At 44.4% G+C, this 18984-nt stretch overlaps 7 protein-coding genes across 7 annotated transcripts; 2 read left to right on the top strand and 5 right to left on the bottom strand.

Annotated features, from left to right (window-relative positions):
• Window positions 1-1011: 1011 nt before the first annotated feature.
• Window positions 1012-2682, top strand: IL334_000713 (uncharacterized protein; the record flags this gene model as incomplete). Its single annotated transcript, XM_062932477.1, has 1 exon — window positions 1012-2682. The coding sequence occupies one exon, from the start codon at window positions 1012-1014 to the stop codon at window positions 2680-2682; it is 1671 nt and encodes a 556-aa protein (XP_062788528.1).
• A 388-nt stretch (window positions 2683-3070) lies between these two features.
• On the bottom strand, window positions 3071-5387 carry IL334_000712 (uncharacterized protein; the record flags this gene model as incomplete). The annotated part of the gene is made up of 2 exons (XM_062932476.1): window positions 3071-4138; window positions 4200-5387. 2 exons carry the CDS (start codon window positions 5385-5387, stop codon window positions 3071-3073), a joined length of 2256 nt encoding a protein of 751 aa, XP_062788527.1.
• A 713-nt stretch (window positions 5388-6100) lies between these two features.
• Window positions 6101-7471, bottom strand: IL334_000711 (uncharacterized protein; the record flags this gene model as incomplete). Its single annotated transcript, XM_062932475.1, has 2 exons — window positions 6101-6730; window positions 6809-7471. 2 exons carry the CDS (start codon window positions 7469-7471, stop codon window positions 6101-6103), a joined length of 1293 nt encoding a protein of 430 aa, XP_062788526.1.
• Window positions 7472-8229: 758 nt separating this feature from the next.
• Window positions 8230-10221, bottom strand: IL334_000710 (uncharacterized protein; the record flags this gene model as incomplete). The annotated part of the gene is made up of 7 exons (XM_062932474.1): window positions 8230-8699; window positions 8776-9278; window positions 9346-9438; window positions 9603-9818; window positions 9962-9982; window positions 10054-10073; window positions 10159-10221. The coding sequence occupies 7 exons, from the start codon at window positions 10219-10221 to the stop codon at window positions 8230-8232; spliced, it is 1386 nt and encodes a 461-aa protein (XP_062788525.1).
• A 333-nt stretch (window positions 10222-10554) lies between these two features.
• IL334_000709 (uncharacterized protein) lies at window positions 10555-13674 on the bottom strand (the record flags this gene model as incomplete). The annotated part of the gene is made up of 8 exons (XM_062932473.1): window positions 10555-10629; window positions 10693-10812; window positions 10891-10983; window positions 11078-12985; window positions 13099-13142; window positions 13242-13255; window positions 13324-13530; window positions 13598-13674. The coding sequence occupies 8 exons, from the start codon at window positions 13672-13674 to the stop codon at window positions 10555-10557; spliced, it is 2538 nt and encodes an 845-aa protein (XP_062788524.1).
• An 821-nt stretch (window positions 13675-14495) lies between these two features.
• Window positions 14496-14861, top strand: IL334_000708 (uncharacterized protein; the record flags this gene model as incomplete). Its single annotated transcript, XM_062932472.1, has 1 exon — window positions 14496-14861. The coding sequence occupies one exon, from the start codon at window positions 14496-14498 to the stop codon at window positions 14859-14861; it is 366 nt and encodes a 121-aa protein (XP_062788523.1).
• Window positions 14862-15508: 647 nt separating this feature from the next.
• Window positions 15509-18552, bottom strand: IL334_000707 (uncharacterized protein; the record flags this gene model as incomplete). The annotated part of the gene is made up of 5 exons (XM_062932471.1): window positions 15509-16432; window positions 16499-16893; window positions 16949-17124; window positions 17181-17270; window positions 17330-18552. The coding sequence occupies 5 exons, from the start codon at window positions 18550-18552 to the stop codon at window positions 15509-15511; spliced, it is 2808 nt and encodes a 935-aa protein (XP_062788522.1).
• Between the last annotated feature and the right edge of the window lie 432 nt (window positions 18553-18984).

The following is an 18984-nucleotide window of genomic DNA, read 5'->3' as shown; positions in this document are numbered from 1 at the left end:
AGAAAGATTTATCTTTTTGTGTTTGTGTTATCTGATGACGGTATATTTCATGATCAACTCAGTTGACTCAACCACACCTTTCTGTAATCAATCGTAAGAGTACGTAATAGATTACAGAAGAAGGCGCGGGTGAGTGGGACATGGCAAATAGCTGGCAGCGGGACGCCTAAATTGCCTTCGCCTATCCTGCAAGACCGTCGGGCGCCGTTATTCATGTATGTAAGGATGTTCAGGAACACTTTTTCTGTAAAATCCAAGAAATCTGAATTGTTTCCCCTACACTACTGATGATATGCCCCACTAAGCGGAAACTCACCACTTGATAGGTTAGAAAATGAGCCCTGATGGGCTTTCATCTTTCCACAGCGTATGAACAGAGCGGGAACGTTTACTTGATAGGTATTTCAGTTCTCCAGATTTTGTTTTAGGCGTCTTTCTTTGGAGTACGAGCAGACAGGAAAAAGCTAATGGGGTTTTGGGATTCGTCATGATTCCTACTCCTTCTCGTAATGTGAAATTACATGGGAGAGGAACCGACTCTCAATTCCTCTTGTCGCCACTGCAGCGTTTTGCTCAGTCATCCATGCAAAGAATCCAGATCTCAGGTCAAAAGGATTTTCACGTTATCGATTGGGAAAAATAGAGCGCGTAGGCACATGAAAAGTCCAGATCTCCACGGTAGGGATCATGAACTTGCGACAACCGGTGCATCCCATTCATCATTCAAGCGTTTCGGCATACTACTGTAAGGCATTTTTCATGTTTGATTTGGGATCTCTTCAGAGCCTGTAGTTTAAAGTTCATTTTTTTTCAATTGATTAATGTAAATACCATCCTATCTATCATTTCATGATCTGTACTCAAACTCAGCCTGGCTTAACGGAAATATCTCACAATTCGATCCAAACAATCTGTGTATACCACCATAATTGGTGATTCTGCTTCTTCGTGACACAGATTTCAAAACGGAGAAGGAGCTCACTCGCCACCACGGTTCCGCAGCTTTGCAAAATGACATCAACGTCGCCTATACTCGTAGCGACTTGCTCGACATCACCCATTCAATCACCTCGATCATCAGTATCCTCCCTCAATAACAGATCCGGACCACCTTTGACTCCAGTATACGAATTAGATAAGATGACTTCGGATTTGGTGATTAGTGCAGATGAAGTGAATGAATCTCACGCGGATGATGTAGAACCAATAAAAGCTAGAAATATAGATGTCAAATCCGCTCGCAGGAATTTACCAGGTTTAACCGTACCCCCGCCCACTTTCAACCCATTTTCATTTGGAACCTCTTCACCGTCCGCTTCATCTTCTTCATCAATAGGTAGAACGCCAAGTCCCTTGTCTTCAACAGACGATGTTGCGCTCCCTTCCGAAGAATTCAAATTCGGTAGTTGTCCATCCACATCATTCCTTGGCACCCCCACAGCCGAACAAGGTCCTTTCGAATATCCTTCCTCGTCGTCCACAAGTCCACCAAGAAGAGGTTCAATATCCCCCACCGCATCAAGAAGAGAAAGTTTAGCTTTAGGAATGACGCATCGTAGAGGATCAATCATACCTAGTCATCCACATTTAGGGATCTCACCACCAGCCACACGGCGTAGCTCCACTTGGTCAACGATAACAACTCTTCCCGCTGCAGGGCGCCGTCCTTCGATCATCCATTCAGCAACAGTCGAGGTGAACCTTCCACAAGCGGAACCCACTTCACCACCTCCTCATCAACTTCCTCTTTCCGCTACCGCCAGTCGACGTCAATCCGTTTTAATGTTCCCAGCCAAACCCCTTCCTGCACCCATACCACCATCCCTCCTTGCTCGACGAGGCTCGTTACCCGCAGCACAGCTTTTCGGTGTTCCCTTATCGGACCAGCCAAACAGGATGAGGGCAAGTTATTCGTCCGGATCCGCTTCTGGTTCAGCCACAATATCTACTGCTCAATTGTATCTTCGAAGGCAAAGTGTAGTGTCAGAAAGTGGATTTTCAAATAGCTCGGGCGCGACTGTGATGGATGCTGGAGAAGGTGGAGTCAGCAGAAGACCCTCAATGAGACCTAGAACGCCTTCAGCAGATTTCACTTTCCCTTCATCAAGAAGAGGTTCAGTATCTTTCTTTCCACCTATACCGACCACAACAAATCAAAGTCAGACCCCAACTAGATCCGGATCATTGTCATCAAGAAGTAGTGTCGCTTCAACCTCATCACATAGAAGCAGTGGCTCGTCGAGACAACCAATTCACTTCTCACCCCGTCATCCTTCCTTCTCGGCTACTTATGCTTATCCTTCACGACAGAGCTCAATCACATCTGTGACCTCTTCTATTCCAGCTTCACCTAAAATAGAACTCTTGTCGAAGAGGACGAGGGGTCCTACTAACGGATCAACTTTCAGTACTACTTCGTTGAGTAGCTCAGAGGAAGAGGATCATGAAGAGGACCTGCCCTCCCCGAATCAACATGCGTTAGAAGGGCAATTGCCCTCGGCTATGACTTTCGTTGATCCTTGGTCAGTCACATCGTCGAAGCCAATAGCGACTAGTCCAGTACAAGCAACCTCAGGCGAAGTAGCCAAAAGTCATGTACCACTTGAGACTCCACCATTAGACACTGTGTATGAAAGACCGCCCTTGGAAAGTATGGACAGTGGCGCGACTGAGAGAGCGTAGAAAATATGGCATAGACTCTGTGGTGACAGGTGGAGGATTGTGGCATAACACATAGCATGCTTCATCTTAGTCACTCCATTCAGCATACTTTATACATCTTAGGAGGAGACAGAGATAGATAGTCGATCAGTTTCGAGGAAGGAATGGGCAGGAAGTATTCAAGATTAGCATATTTCGGATTTGTGCGTACCACACGTTTACGCTGTTGATTTTTCTCTTGGGCATCGCAACACTCATTTGTATCTATATTCCACTCTCATCTGGTCCGCTTCATCAGGATGCAATTGACAACACATGTATCTTATAAACTATAGAGTGCATCAGATAGATCCCTTATACTACGTGTCTATCAATTCGGCTCCATTTATTTGGCCCTCAATGACTTCCTTCAATGCGTCAAAGCCCACCTAAGCTGCTTGGCTTGAGATTCTGTAGTAGCTAATCGCTGCTCTTCCTTTGTCAGCCATCCTTTCATATCGTTTTCCGTAAAGTGTTTGTAGGAATCAACATGGTTCTGTACTCCCTCCATCGATGTTGCTACCCCAATCAGATGACCCCTCAACTCGCTCTCAAACCTCATCATCTCTTCGATACCCCGAGTAAGAATGACTCCTGACTCTTCTTGAACCCTAGCCAATGATGATGCCTTCGTAAGAGCTTTATCACAGTAAGACTCCATTTGGTCATTTCGAAATTCGGCCCCAGGAGTCTTGCTGACGTTTGATGTCTCGGTGGTATTTACTGACGCAAATTCAGGATCGAGTGGACTTACGGTGGACCTGATGATAGGCTTCCCATCGACACTGTACCGAATGTCAGTAGTAGTTTTGTTGTCGTTGAAGCTGACAGATTTTTTTCTTGTGATTCCACTATTTTTATAAGGTCTATTGCTGATCGTGCTGAGAAGTGTACTGATGGCACTTTTGGTATACCCCGTTGTGTCATGAAAGTTCTTTTGAAACCTGTTTAGCATCGTACTCAATTCAGTTGGTTCAGTTGGTTCAGATCTCGTATCTCGACTGTACTTCAATTTTTCCAATACGCCTGTTGAGTGTTGTATAGACCTCGAAGCTTGTCTGAATCTTTTCTCAAGATCTTCTAACCCTGCAAGCTTCTTTTTGTGATATTCAAGATCTGACCGAAGGGAATTAAGGGACATTTCCAGTGAATATAATACATTTTCCGCCGTCAGTGTGGCCGCTCCTCCAGAAGACAGCGACCATACAGAGTACTCTCGTGCCATGCGCATCTGCATGGCTTCTTTGGCACAGACAGTGTCGTGGAAGGATTCGACATCGAAGTCTAACTTGACTTCCTTGACCGACGGATGATCCGGCGGTATTTTGCATACATTATAGTCGGTGATGTCGGTGTTCTCGATGGTATCATAGCGAATGGAAGAGGGATCAGTTGGGTAATGTAAGGTCTTACATTTTGCAGGATCACCTGTGCCGTCCTGCGATGTGGAAGAAGGGGAAATTAGCTGATTACCCGATAAATCCTGTGGTAACGCTCACCGTGTGTGGACAAGCAGCTCTCCAGACTATCTTACCGGCCTCCTCCTGTGGGAAATGATATGGTGACGTTATCATTATATCATCTATCGACGTATAGATCCGTTTCGGTCTGATCTCGAAGCTATAGGCTGATCCAGGGCCGTGTCCCTGTAGATTTGGTTTGAAGCGCACAATGTCCATGGTATCAGGATTGAAATTCGTCGACGGCGAGGTACGGACAAGTCTCTCGGACACAATCTTTGGGGCATTGACGCTTGTTAGTGGATTCAGTGAAGGTCTACTTTGAGTGTATGTTCCGCTGTCTTCGTAACGCTGTGGAGAAGCAGAATATGCTTTGACCTGAGGTCGCTGGGTCCTGGATTCAAAATACTGTCTTGCATTGACTTGATGGTAAGGAGGATGCTCCTTGTTTTCAAGTATTCTCGAATCACTCGAAGTATGCCTGGACATTGATGGCCTGACTGATGTGTGAGAAGGTGCTCGATTGTCATTACCTGTAACCCCGGCAACTGTATGATCAGTTGCCTTGAAAGATGACGACGAGCTTCTTCTTCCACGATCCGCCTCATTTGAATTCCTCTCATCTTGTGGTCTGATGTTTCTTGAATTTGACCTACAGGACGAGGGTCTCCTTTTCGCTTGAATACTTTGTGACTCGGCATAAAGAGACACATTATTTACACCGTTTTTGTGTTCAGACTCGCGATCCTTCGAGTACGAGCGTATCCGATGGACTTTATGTCCATTTTCAGTCATTTCGATACAACACTCCTGACCAGGATGGCTGGTACAGGAGCTCGTTCGTGACAGTGGTGGATGTGCAGGGGGTAAAGGACATTCATATGTACGAGTAGTGGTGACTGTAACCTGTGTGCTTCCCCGAGAATGCGAGTTACGGCGGGACACCTGAGGCAGATTAGAGCCTGGAGTCGCGGTATTTGAAGTGTACGACGTTTGACGAGACAGAGGTACAGGTGGCGAATATGATGGTGATTGAGAAGTGTCAATGCCAGACCGGTTGTGTGATACCGAGCGTCTTCTGCTAGGCAAGGTACCATGAGGGGATCTTTCTGTCGCTACAGGTTTTATACTCGGGGAATCAGGTCCTCCCGATACTCTCGACACCCGCGAACTGCCAAGTATGACATGCCATTTACTTCTGCCAGACTTGGTAGCCTGACTATTCATGGTCAGTCAGCCAAGGTTATCTATATGTGTGTCAGATTAGGTTGTCACGATATCAAGGCCAGGTAAAGAATTAAAGGCAAAAAAATAAAGAAACAACGCCTTTTATAGCTTTTGGGCCGGCGGTCGAGTCAACCTCTAGTTGAGAAGCATTAACTCTGAACAGAATGAAAGGTCTGTCGGCCTTCTCAACAGCTTGCGTCGCGAATACGTCACATGTTACGATTACACCTCGGTCATGGTCATGGTGTTACCCCACATATTGTAGACAGCAAGCGGAAACCGAATCGGACTTCACAAAGTTCCCATCGTCTAACCTTTGTTGCGCCTTCAGCGATCGAGTTGTGTTACAGGTTGAATACCAGCTACGTTGATATTCAGTTCTCAGATTTCACACTACTTGGGCGTACATCGTTACTAGGCTTTGTACAGCACAGCAGGCAACGAAGCCAATTTATCCAGCTGTCGATTATTACTTCTTTAGTTATACACTCAGACTCCACATCAATCCTTTCATCCCATATACGAGCACTTAGGACGGCTGAATCTATCTATTGTTTCTATCATCAGGCTCGGTGTTTTTTTTTCTTTTTTTTAAGAGCATTATCAGGCAACCTGGAAGTCCTATATCACGCCTTTACTATAAACATCGTGAACTACGGTGACGAAATTCAGATGGGAAGGCATTTGTATACATCATTTACGTTATTCAACATTTAGGCCCGCACTATCGAACGTGCTCGATCCCTCTCACTATATAGATCTTCATGTTCTTTAGGAAACCAAGACAAGGAAGTACGATACTCGCTTAAACTGGATCTAGCGTTTTCCAATTTTCCTCTAAGTTCGTCTGTCCCCAGTTCCATTTTCTCCTGAGCATGTTCGAACCGGTTTTTGGCATTTTGGATAAGTTCATCGTTCTCATGACCCACTGGTACGTATTTATCAAGCCAAAGTAAACCAGCCTCATGTACGTCTACGGCGGACTTGAGGTTAGCGCGTAGATTTTTATCGTCTTCCAATCTTTCAGAAAACTGAATCATTAGCCGTTCTAGATTTCCTTCTTCTTCTAATCTTGCGGATCCTGATTGGAGTCTCATCTTGGACCATTCTTTCCCGAGATCTTCTGTGTAGTAGGAATATCTCCTCTTGAGCTGCTGTACTGTATCTCTGCTCCGATCAAGGACATTGTTCTTTTTTAGACCAACTACTCGTGGATCGTCAGCTGACATGGCGCAGATAGCATAGAATTTTGTATCTGATTTAAGTATCTCATGGGTGGACACTTGTGTGTTTGGGTCAATTGTATCGTGTATCATGGAACAACGACCTTCGATTTCGGTGTCCTACATAGTAATGACATGACAATGGTCAGACTCAATGATAGAGAATCGGCATATACGTTGTATACCTATTTCACTCACAACGCATGAACAGGCACTTCTCCACTCCTCCTTCCCTTGCTCGCTAAGAGTCTGATAAGCCCTTGAACTAGTGGCAAGAAGCTCACTGGGAGAATCGTATCTGGATTTGGGTCTTAAACACCAAATCTCTCTTACCCCGTCATCAGGATACTCCCGTCGACCATGTACGTCGATGGACGTAGGTGGTACTTTAGGTCTTTGGATTCGGATAATCTGCATACCTTCCGGAACATTGTAGCCTGCTGAACCTTGTTGAGCACTTTGATCGGATCCCCGAGGAGAAGAGTGGGTAGAAGGAACTCGAGAATTCGGAGCAGTTGTATAACGAGAAGATGGACTCCTTGACGGCAAGTGACGAGTTGCATCAGCTGAATCGGGTCTCAAATATCGACTGTCCCCTGAGGAATTGGGTCTTGGTCGAGGAAAAGATGGGTCACCATAAGAAGAGGTTCTCTCTCTTGGCAACTCAGGTCGGGGAACCGATGCTTCATCGTATCGATTATGGTATCGCTGGTCAGACGGTTTTGTTTTGGAACGCGCATGGTCATCAGTCCGTCCTTCGATGTCGGGTGGATAGTCAGAACGATCTTGTTCCCATCTACCGTCTGTGTGCCATCCTTCACGATTGTCGCCGCTTCGACTTCTGTGTCGGTATGGGTCCATATCGCTTGTGAGTCTCGTACGTAAGAATGAGTCCTTAAGAAGAGGTGCAGATAAGCATAAATAACGGTGAAGTATTTATATCCAAGCTCAACGACTGGATGAGTGCTGCTTGGCCTTCGTGATCGTCGAAAGGTGTGCTCCCGCCTTCGTGATGCTTCCATGACCGAAATCTTCGACTCGCACAGTTTTCATGTCCATTGTCAGATGATAGAAGGCGAGAATCGAGACCTAAGAGGTTTCAGCCGTTTGTCGTAGATTACGCAATGAGAATGCAGACGCTGCGCATCTGAGCTTCGTTTGACTTTCAAGCTTCTTGAGTGATCACAAAAGATCGGAACTTGGCGAATTCGTTCAAGGGGAGGAAGCTCCTTTGGCTATAATCTTATATCTGATGACAAGGCCGGTAAATATCTTGCACTGTAGGAGGAGTACTTCAGAAGAGTACAAAATGCGACTGCGATAACAATAGATAGCAACTTAAGCGAAATAAGTACCGCCAAAAATTGCTTCGGGAAAGGCTTACGATCCTTTATCGGCATGAACTACACGCTATACGTGTATAAGTCCTCGGTCGGTTGGCGATAGTATTGCACAGCTGCAGCCTTCTTGGTCTGAGAAGCACAGAGTGACCGAGATCAGTGGAGAGCGCACTTTTGCCTTCGATGGTCGGAGGACAAAGGACAATCATCAGACGTCTCTATATTAGCTGTGAGTAAGCGGTACGCACAAAATGCATCATTTTGTTTATAGCCATTCACTTAATCTTCCGCATCTAGAACCATATCACTTCCATCCGACTTCCCTCCAAGCGATCTTGACCTTGTCCTTCCTCTAAGAGGAGATTCAGATCTCATTCTTGGGCTAGGGGACTTTTGGTTGACGCTTCTACCATTTCTGATTGGACTCGGACTTCTCTCTTTCTCTCCACTTGGACTTGGCCTTCTTTGTCTGTCCAAACTATCGCTTCTGCCTCTCCTGAATTTCTCCCTTTCTCTATCACTGACGTGTGCGTGTGATCTATCATGTTGCCATTTATCCATATCACGATCTAATCTGTCGCGCTGATTCGTTTCGGGTCGTCGATCTTGGTTTCTCTCACGTTCTCTCCTTTCGTTGATATGAGGTGGTGGGGGTCTTCTAGCTCTAGGGTCAGGTTTACGAGAATCGAAATTCGTGGGCATTGATCGGTGGGTGGTTTCGGGATCAAGGAACCTCATAGCTCCTCGTCCTATACGCATTGCAATTCCAGTATCATCAGTTAATATTTCTCCACTGAGTCTTGGAATGAGGAAGCTTGAACATACCTTTGTAGACCACACCACCAGCATCTTTGATCTTTTGTCTCTCATCCTCTAATTGTTTTTTCATGATTTCCAATCTCTCCAAACGTTGTTTCTCTATTCTTTCTTTTTCTTCCCTTTCAAGTCTTGCGTCCAATTCCTCTTCCGTTTCTTCTCTGGGTTTCTTATCTTTCCTCTTTTCCTTGTCTTTCTTATCTTTTTTACGGTCTTTTCTCCTTCTCCTACGATCTCTTGAATCGTCAGAATCAGAATCTTCCATGTCACTTTCCCTTCGCGACTTCGATTTCGATTTGGACTTTGATTTCCTCTTTTCATCTGGTGAAGCTGATCTGGAAGAGATGGATGCAGATATCGACGGTGATCTTGGTTTTGGTGGTGGACGACGAAGTTCTAATTCACCACAATGTGAGATTATCACGGGCGACAACGGTCGATCCCTATCATCCGTGGAAAGTTTACCTATTGCATCGATATGCTCCATACCGAATATCACTCGGCCAAAGACACTAGATATATATGAAAGCAACAGTCAGCGACAGATCACAAGACTATGACGGGCTCAAGATGACTCACACATGCTTTCCAGTAAGATGAGGTGCAGGGGCGAGGGTAATGAAGAATTGACTTCCATTGGTATTTGGACCCCGGTTTGCCATAACCAAGAGGCTGAGGAAGACATGATGAGGTATTAGCTTCATGACCTTGTAAATACGATTCTGAGAAAAGTATTTCCTGTTTGGGTGAATTCAACAAAAGGTTTAAGAAATGGAGAAAGGCGACCTCTTTCCTTTGCTATTCCAAATCGAGGCGAAGAAAGAATAGATACCCACCCTTTCTTGTCAACATCTGTTCCATCACCTTCCAATCTCTCATCATTGAATGGTTTACCCCATATGCTCTCACCGCCACTACCATTTTTCTTTGTGAAATCGCCTCCTTGAATCATGAATCCATCTATTACTCTGTGTACCGGGCAATTCTTGTAATGTATCGGTACGTGCGAAATTGGTGAAACTCCCTTTTCACCGGTGCACAATACTCGAAAGCTATATTCAAAGATGATAGATCAGCGACATGCCTGGATGTTTACAGCATGCATTGTTCATCGACATTGACTGAGAAAGTATCCTCGCCCTTGTGGACCGGTGACAGCTTCACGCCAGCGGAGAAGGGAAGGGACCCTACTCACTTTTCAGCTGTTTTAGGTACACTAAAGGATGCAAATAGAGTATATCATCAGCATGCCCGTGACATTTCTCGACTACGGTGGGATGTGCTCACACGTCATTGAACAGTTCGAACTGACAAACAGAAAATCAGCAGAGATAAGTGCAATCAATCACGCTCGGACAGATGGGAAAGGATTGGTAAGAAAAGTAAACTCACAACGACCCTTCCTACAGGCTTATCCCCTACAGTAAAATCGAAGAACGTCCTTGGATATGGCATCTTGTAGGTCAGACTATGCCTGATGCTTTTTGGATGTTTGGGCTATATCAGAGAGGAACTTCTAAAAGTTTAAAGATGGATGGAAATGCTAGCCAGGTCGACTTTTCTAATTGAGTTACGTTCGAATGACTTTTGTTGCTCTGTTTTTAGTTATTCGTGGGTCAACCATGTGGCAGATGGATTGGCATTCTCATTATGGTAAAGTACATGGGACAGTCATCTGCATGCAAAGTATTTAATCTATCGGACACCATCTACATGCACGACCATTGTTCGTGCATACCAGCATCAAGCTGGTCATGGGCCTTACACGTCCATCGATGAAAGAAACCATTAGGCCATACATAATCTCAATCCTTCCAATACTGTCTCCTTATCTTCTCCCGAGTCAGTGAATAAGAAGAATTCCTTAAAATAGAACAGCTTATCAGCAAGATGAAGATGTATCACATCTTTGAAAGAAGAGCTTACCTCTTCCCCTTTGGGCCCATCCGAGATGACTTTGAAACTGTCTTTGACTTGGGACTCTTCGTATCTTTCTGAAACGGAAGATGATTTGCCAATGTATATCGTTTGTATCGGTTTTGGATCCTGTGGATCGAAATATGTTAGGTAGGGTCATGAACACAGCTTCAAGGAGTCACGTCTTTGAGTGAGTAATGAACTTACGGCTTCGGCTTTGTAGAGTTGCATTTCGTTTGGTAATAAACGGAAATATCTCCTTCTCCAAGTCATGCTCTTGTACGTTTGCACAGTCACCCACTAGATAACAAGCAAAATCAAGAGACATCAGCCTGACCCAGTTTGCATAAGACACTCGAGCTGATCTAGATTCTTCAGGTTTCAAAGAACTCACTCCTCGAAGCATAATGCCGCCTTCCTTCTTTCCAGTCTCCAAACCCTGTCTTATACCTTCTTTCCTTTTGATCTCGCTTTCAACCTTTATCCTTTCTTCTTCTTCTTTGTGCAATCTCGCTTTCTCTTCGATTTCTTTCCTAGCCAATTCATCTTCTTGCATCTTCTTGACTCTGACCAATTCAGCTTCTTCAGCTTGTCGCCGAGCTATCTGCTCAGCTTCTATCCTGGCCACCTCAGCAGCTTCTTCGGCTCGTGATCTGGCTTGTTCAGCTTCCAATTTAGCCTTGTCCTCTGCTTCTATCCGAACAGCTTCCGCTTCTCTTTGTGCCTTATCCTCTGCTTCTATTCTAGCCTTTTCTTCCTCTTCTTTCCTTGCTTCCTCTTCCAGCCGTAATCTTTCAATCCTGATTCTCTCTTCCTCAACCATCCTCTCCTCTTCTATCCTCCTCTCTGCTTCTATACGTTCCTCTTCCAATCTTTGTTTCTCCACTGCAGCAGCTTCCTCGGCTTCAGCTAGTTGTCTAACCTTGTCCTCCTCGCGTCGAATAGCAGCAGCCCGCTCAGCATGGTCTTCGGCAGCTTGACTCATCTTTTCAGCTTGAGCAACTTGACCGCCATTGTATATGGTTGGTGTCGCTTGATCTCCATCGGTATCATTGATTCCTCTGTTATCCGTCTTTTGAACTTGTTGTATTGAATAAGGTTCATCTTCATGTTCCGATTCAGATTGATCATAAGCTAGTCTAACACTTTCTTCATCTGTCTCTCTACCATTATCATTCACGCGGTTTCTTTCCTCTTGATCCCTTCTGAACCTTTCTTGGATTTCGGTTTCCGCAGAAAGACTCTTTTGCCTAGCCTCGTACAGTACTTGTCTAGCAGACGGTGAAGGCGATAAGGTATTTGACTTGATGTCATTGGGTTGACCATGTCCTAATGAATTTGCCGAAGACGAAATGAAGGTCTCGGATTGCGGGGGTATTCTCAAGTCTTCGTCACTTTCCAAAGGGGATGTTTGTGGAAGATCTTTTGGCGGTACAGGCGGTGCATACTCGACGTCCGCTTGCCCATTTTCATCTTGACCCTCATGATCAGCGACCCTTGGTGAATCAGGTGGGGTATTAATTGGGTTTGTTGAAGATCTTCTCCTATGGAAAGCTTTCACAATTGAATTATTCTTGAATCTACCTTCTTTCTCTTTAGGTGATTTGGGACTTCCAGGTGATCCCTGCGTTCTCTCGTGTGAAAAACCTTGAGTTTGTGGTGTCTGTGATTGTAGAGATGGTGAAGAAGCCTCATCAAAGGAGTTATTATTGCTATAGCTGGGTGACCTGAAAGTGTTTTTCAACCGTACTCCAAAGGAAGTTTTTCTACTTCTCGGAGAGGATGGATCGTCTTTACCGAAATAATCTGCGGATGAAATACCTTTGGATTCAACTTTAACAGGTGACCCCAACGCTATAGGAGCTGACATTGCTGGTCCAGGTGACGACGTATTTTGTCTTGAAGGTGTACTCGTACTGTTCAATGAAGTAATTCTATTGCGAGTTGGAGAGTCGTAATTGTTGGATATGTCACCATACCGCTTGGGTGAAGGATGGTTCATCCCGGATCCGTTTGCAATTGCATTTCCGTTTCCAATTCCGAATGCATTTCCAGATGAAGATCCCGGTTGTTCAGCAGATACACTTCTTGATGATCCTGTTGAAGGTAAATAAGGCATAGGTCCACCAGGTGCTAAAGGCGACAAAGGATTAGGGTGATCATATCCAGGTATAGAATATTTCGGTTTAGGTATAGTCGATGAAGAAGATGAAGAAGAGGGTTGATTTAACGCTAATCGTTCAGTTATGAGTTCTTCAGTCAGTTGACTTAGATGAGCGATAGTGATCAATGCTGAGTAATCCTGTAGCATTGTAAGGTTAATTTTAGGCCTTCTCATCGAGGATAACCATTCCGATAAAAAGGGGAGTTGTGGAGGTCGATGAGTAAAAGAAGATGAGAAAGGTTGCAACTTACGGGGAAAAGAGAGGCAACTGCTCTGGCATGAACTACAGCTCGTGCTGTACATTTAAAAGATCAGCATCCCACAGCATCCTACATTCGTACCATAGCAAAGCGCAAATCGTGTTCAATAAACACAGCAATAACCTTTCACTTACCTCGTTTCACACCGCTACGGTCGAAGCACCGAGACAGCATGTTAGCACACTTTCTCAGGCCCGACATGACCCATTAACTCACCCCACTTTGTCTTTCAAGAACAGCAGCACTAAGCCCTTGCCTGCTATCTCTCCGTAACCAAATAACACATCCTCGTTCGTTTCCGTCAGATTTTCATGCCATTTAGGCAGTACCGGCTCACGACCCGAAGCTAGAAGCGTTATACTTTGTGAAAGAGAAGAAGATGGCGTGATAGATGTTGGGGAGATGGCGTAATGTAAGAGAAACCTGATGGAAATGTATGAGTACAGGAGCATGAAATAGCACAAATGCGGTGTTAAGGAGGAAGACTTACCATGTTGTGGGATCGTTTGTATCTAATATCTTATCCCTCACTGTGCTTACTTGAGGGTCCGATAGATCTACCGACATCTTCAAACCACCGTGAGCCTACAGCTAACTTATGTTGCTGTATGATCGTTTATATTACGAATGAAGAGAGATATGTGCCAACGACAACAACTGTAGTGTTATAGACCATGCACTTAGTCGAAGGATGTCTGACGAGCTAGTGACGTGTGAAGATTTGGGTTTTGTTTTTGTTTCCAGTTTTCAGGCACAACGTTCCAAGGTATTTATCTATCTACACGAACTGAAGTTTGTGATCATACTTGATATCTATAAGAGTGTTCTAATGAATGCAGGTTTGAATCGAGAGCAAACAGTAACAGGGGAAACGAGGAACTCCCACGTATACGATGGTAATTACCTAAAGACACAAGACAGCGGAGGAATTGTATAGGGAGTCATTGTGAGTAGCTTACCGTGCACGTCCATTCTCACTCGTTATGTTCCGCGTCATTACAAGGCAATGTCATACGCAATGAGTCTAATGAGGATAGGCTGTCAATACACATCTCATCCTCTGACAAACCATTTGATCGTAGTCCCGATGCTACGTCCCGACGAGCTGAGTGTATGTGTAAGCTGGTTTACCTTGTGTGTGTGACGGTGGACAACGGGTTCATCGCAAGGGAATTTCATCATGACGTATCCACATTGTCATTGTACTGACATATCTTGCTTGCTGTACTTCATATTATACTGACTCGATGAACGTGACTATACTGATTCGATGAAGCTGAAAGGAACGTCGTGATACTTCTGATTCACTCTCTTGGTTTGACAAATGTATCACTTCTCTGAAGCGACAGACCGTTCTGCCTACATAGTCATACCGACAATTCAAAAAAATGATACTTCGAACGACAAAGTCCAGTTTGTATCAATTCATTAATCGCAGTAACTCGTCCAAACCACCTTACATACCACCTAAATCAGGTAATCCTAATCACCAAAACACCGCAATGCCTGGTCTCAACGTTCCACCCAACCATACTCATAACGATATGAGGAGCATTGATGCTATCCGTCAAGCGAAGAGTACCAAAGCTGCCAGATCGAGCAATCTTAGTAAAGAAAACAAAAGAAGGATAGAAGAGTCAGCTAGGACAGACCAGCTGCAGGAACAACAGCAACAATATCACAACGTACAAGAGCGACGATACGAATTACAGCATAACACATGTAACGTTATTAAGCTGCTGGCGATGGTTTGACGGTTCATCATATACCTGATATAATATAGTTCCAGAACCATCTCTTTCCAATATAAATCCTAATAATCCCTTCTCGAAAAGGTCAATACGACTATGCAGTCAAACAATCTCGACATACTCGGACTTTCGTCCTTGACGACATTGATCAACATAAAGCAATCCCCCGACACCATCAGCTCAGAAGAAACGTCACATCAAAACCACAGGGAGGACCGATGTCAGGTAGGAGAAGGGACAAGAGGAACGAGATTTTGATACATCGGCCAAAAGAATGATTAGGAGTCAGAAGTCAAGCTACATGGGAGTGTAACTTCATGTTTACTAATTGAACCATACTGACGATCACTCATACCGTAAACTCAGATATCATTCCTTCTTCTCAACAAGAATACGAGCAGATGTATACTTCATTCCTTCATGTAATGCCGTACAAAAGTTAAGTGTCCTTGTCATGTATCATTAAATCGATCTAACCTGATAGTATTTATTGTAAAATGGAACAAATAGATAACGGTATAACATCCTTTTTGACGTCTCTTCGTGTATATGATTTAAATAGTACGTATGTATTCGTCGCATGTTCATCTCCCATTTCTTGACTCAATTGTACCTTTCGCCTCGACTAATCTCCCTCATTCCATGAGTTATTATAAATCATCAACATGGCCTTCCACCAGTTTACTTTTCTGGCTATTTTCCATGGATACACCCATCTCCTCCAGTCTATCCACTTCATACTCAAATGGTGGTGTACTCAAATCCATATCACTCGAACCCTCCGATTGGTTCTCTATAGCATTTCCACTCAAAGTACTGTTACCGTTGGGTGCGATACCAGAATTGAGGGTTGCGAATTGGTTGTAAGTGACCGAAGGTGCTTTATGGATCTCAGCGGGAGCCATAGTTGATGATAATGGGGTATGTAATGTATGTTCCATTGATGTGGAAGAAGTATTTATTGGTAATCCCCATCCTGAATATCCAGTGGAAGGAGTCTGGGTTTCGAACGGAGCAGCAGCAACCGGAGGAATCATCATACCTGATCCTAATCCTGTTCCAGGCCCGGATCCGATATCAGGTGAATTCATTGAATTCCAAACCAATGGATTTCCAAATCCAAATTCATTTCTTGGTTTTGAGAGCGATGTATATTCGTTGAATGGTAATGACATGTGTACATTGGTGCTATCGTTTTGAGGGAAATTCATGGCTTTCGAAGTATGTTCATATTCACTTAAAGACTCACTACTGCCCTGTCTTGTAGAAGAAGACGTCGAGGCATTCATTTCAGGTTCAGAAAATGATCGCTGTCTTTGATGATTATTTAACGCTTGAAGATGGTTCAAGATAGGTAATTCAGTTGGAGGAGTCTGAATACCGGTACTACCGCCTGCGATAGAAGAGATTGATGTAGAAGCTGATCCTGAGATAGGAGGGAATCTCCAGCTGTTTCCTGAGGTTGGAGGGGGCGGCAACGACGTATATTGATCGTTCTCATCGACAGTGCTGGTGTGAGGATATGGATGAGTAGAAAGTTGTTGTTGAACTTTTGAAAATGCCGAAAGTAATAACTAATTGTTATCATATGGGTCAGCTGTTGCGGATCTCACAATGCTTCTGGTGAAATCACTACATACATCCTTTTCACCGGTCAATTCACATTTTCCTCCACCGCTGGTTTCGCCTCCTGTGAAGTCTCCCACTTCCTTCCAGCGTGTCTGCTCTTCAATCCAAACAGCATAAGTGGCCGTACTGATGGAGAGGTCAAAGCTGATCGCTACTGCTTCAGTATTCAAAGACGGGTTCTGGACAGATTGAAGATTGGATATGGATGTTGGGTTGAGCGAAATGTCAATTCGGAACGTGTCGGTTTCGTGTACTACGTAAAGGTGAAGAAAAGATTGCTGAGATGGATTTGAGGGGAATCTTAACGACGCAGCGAGATCAGGATGGGAGATACCAGTACCCGGCATAAGAAATCTTGTCCAGCTGGCAATCGATAACACGGATATTGGAAGAATCATCAAATTGGCTATGTGAGCAGAAGATCAGCATAACCACTTGCAGTCACGGTATGGATAACGTACGATCGTCATCATGGATCAGAGCTCTGAGGGCATCAATACCGGCTCCTTTGTTGGCAACTCCTTTGGAAGTACCGGCAGACGATGATGATCTGTGACCGAGAGATGAACTTCCACCTCGGGAATGCACTGGTTTGGGCAGATTGGCGTCCCTCTCTTTTGCCCTTGACTTGGACCGCCTATAATTCACGACGTTAGCCATCTTCGCACAGTCCTACGGACAACGATTACTCACCTATTCTGGAACCAGATTTGTAGAGTCTTCGGTCTGACATCGGGACCAAGCTTCTTGGCTAATGCTTCCCTAGCTGGACCATCGGGATTCCTTTTAAAATATCACTTAGCTAAGTTCATCCCATGTTTTTGAGAATCACTGGAACTCACTTGTTCTCATCATATGATTTAATGAGGATGTCTAACTGTTCCTTTGTTGGCTTGAACCTTGGGGGTTTAGCCTCCATTGGCGGAGTGCCTCTGATTCCCATTCCCATTCCCATATTCATTCCCATACCCATATTCATGCCCATTCCAAAGCCCACTCGATGTCCATATGGGTCATTCTCCATTGGAAGATGAGTCAAGTCGACACCGATAGCTGGTGAGATCGAACTCGCCGGGCTAGGATGAAAGACTCTTCTGGGTTCAGTCATCATCGGTACCGATGGTTGACGAGACAATTGATGTCCTTGTATGTTTCCGGGGTGAGTGTTCATGAGCGTCGGCATTCTAGGAGAAGGATATGGGTACGAGGGATTGAATGTGCCTGAACCAGAGGAAGAAGGAGTTGTTGGATTTACAGTCATGATTGTATTTGATCTTTTGCGAGTAGGCTGTATAGCTGCACTTGCTGAGAAAGTCCTTATTGGTCCACCTGGTCTAGTCAACTGTGGATTGATAGGTGTCGGTGCAGAATAATTTGCGGAGGTGTTATCTGTTGTCGGACTAGAAGTGGTAAATCCGGCAAACATAGGTGAGAGCCCAGTCAGATTACCAGATAATGACAAGTGAGAAGTATGTCCGTGGATCAAACCATGTGGGGAAGAGATCGATTGTGATGCAGTATTTGGTGGCGGGGGAGGCATGAATGTTGAATCTATAGCTGAATGTGAGTTTGTTGACCATTGCGTATTCGCTGTTGTTGGAGTTTGTACAGGATCGGAACGATAAAGCATCATATTGTTGTTGTGATTGTTATTATTGTGACGTGAAAATGGATAATTGATTCCTGCCGTTGCTGATGCAGGTGTAGTTTGAGAACCTGCAGAATTACTTGTGGTATTGCCGTCAATCGAAGGAGCCTGTATCGTATTAATCGAAGAATTTGTTGAAGAAGTAAAGTTTCCAAATGACCAAGAAGGTGTCATGGGTAAATTGCTTGAAAAATCATGAGCGATATTACCATCACCAGTCGGCCAGAACGTCTGAGGTGAATTCATCATACCCGTACTGGGTTGAGGAGTTATGCTGTCTTGGCCGTAATCTGAATTTCCGGAAGATGATGAAGAGTCTGGAAGTCGAAGAGAAGAAGGGTCGATCATTTGTTGATCACCTTCATGGTCGGTAGAGTGACCAAGGGGAAAGGTAAATGGCGAAGCTGAAGGCGACATATTGTCCTTGTTATCGAAATGAGTGTGATGTGTCCAGCGAAAGTGATCTGAAGGTTACCGAATATTTAGTAATAAGAGCACCGACAGTGATAGATGGTGATCTTACTCACTCGAATCGAATTGATCGATCAGCAGTGAGTCGTATAGATGAAATGAAAATTCCCAAAATGTATGATATCTATTCTTATCTCGTTCCTCCAGGGAGAAGATGAAAAATGAGCCGTTCTCCAGCTCCAATCGGTAGTTGTATATGACAGGGTTGTCTGATGATTTGATACACTGATTCGTAGCTGATGTATGTAGGATAAAGGAGTGGATATGAATCCTGGAGGTAACGTATCAGTTGATACGGAGAAGGATATTCAAAGGGATGGATTTTGATCTATCGGTGTGAAAGTAAAGGTTTGACCGAGATCTAGATGTTCAAGATAA

Source organism: Kwoniella shivajii, chromosome 1 (genome assembly GCF_035658355.1).
Source record: "Kwoniella shivajii chromosome 1, complete sequence".
Taxonomy (NCBI): Eukaryota; Fungi; Basidiomycota; class Tremellomycetes; order Tremellales; family Cryptococcaceae; genus Kwoniella; species Kwoniella shivajii.
Note: the sequence above shows the minus strand (reverse complement) of the source record. Positions and strands in the feature narration are given on the sequence as shown.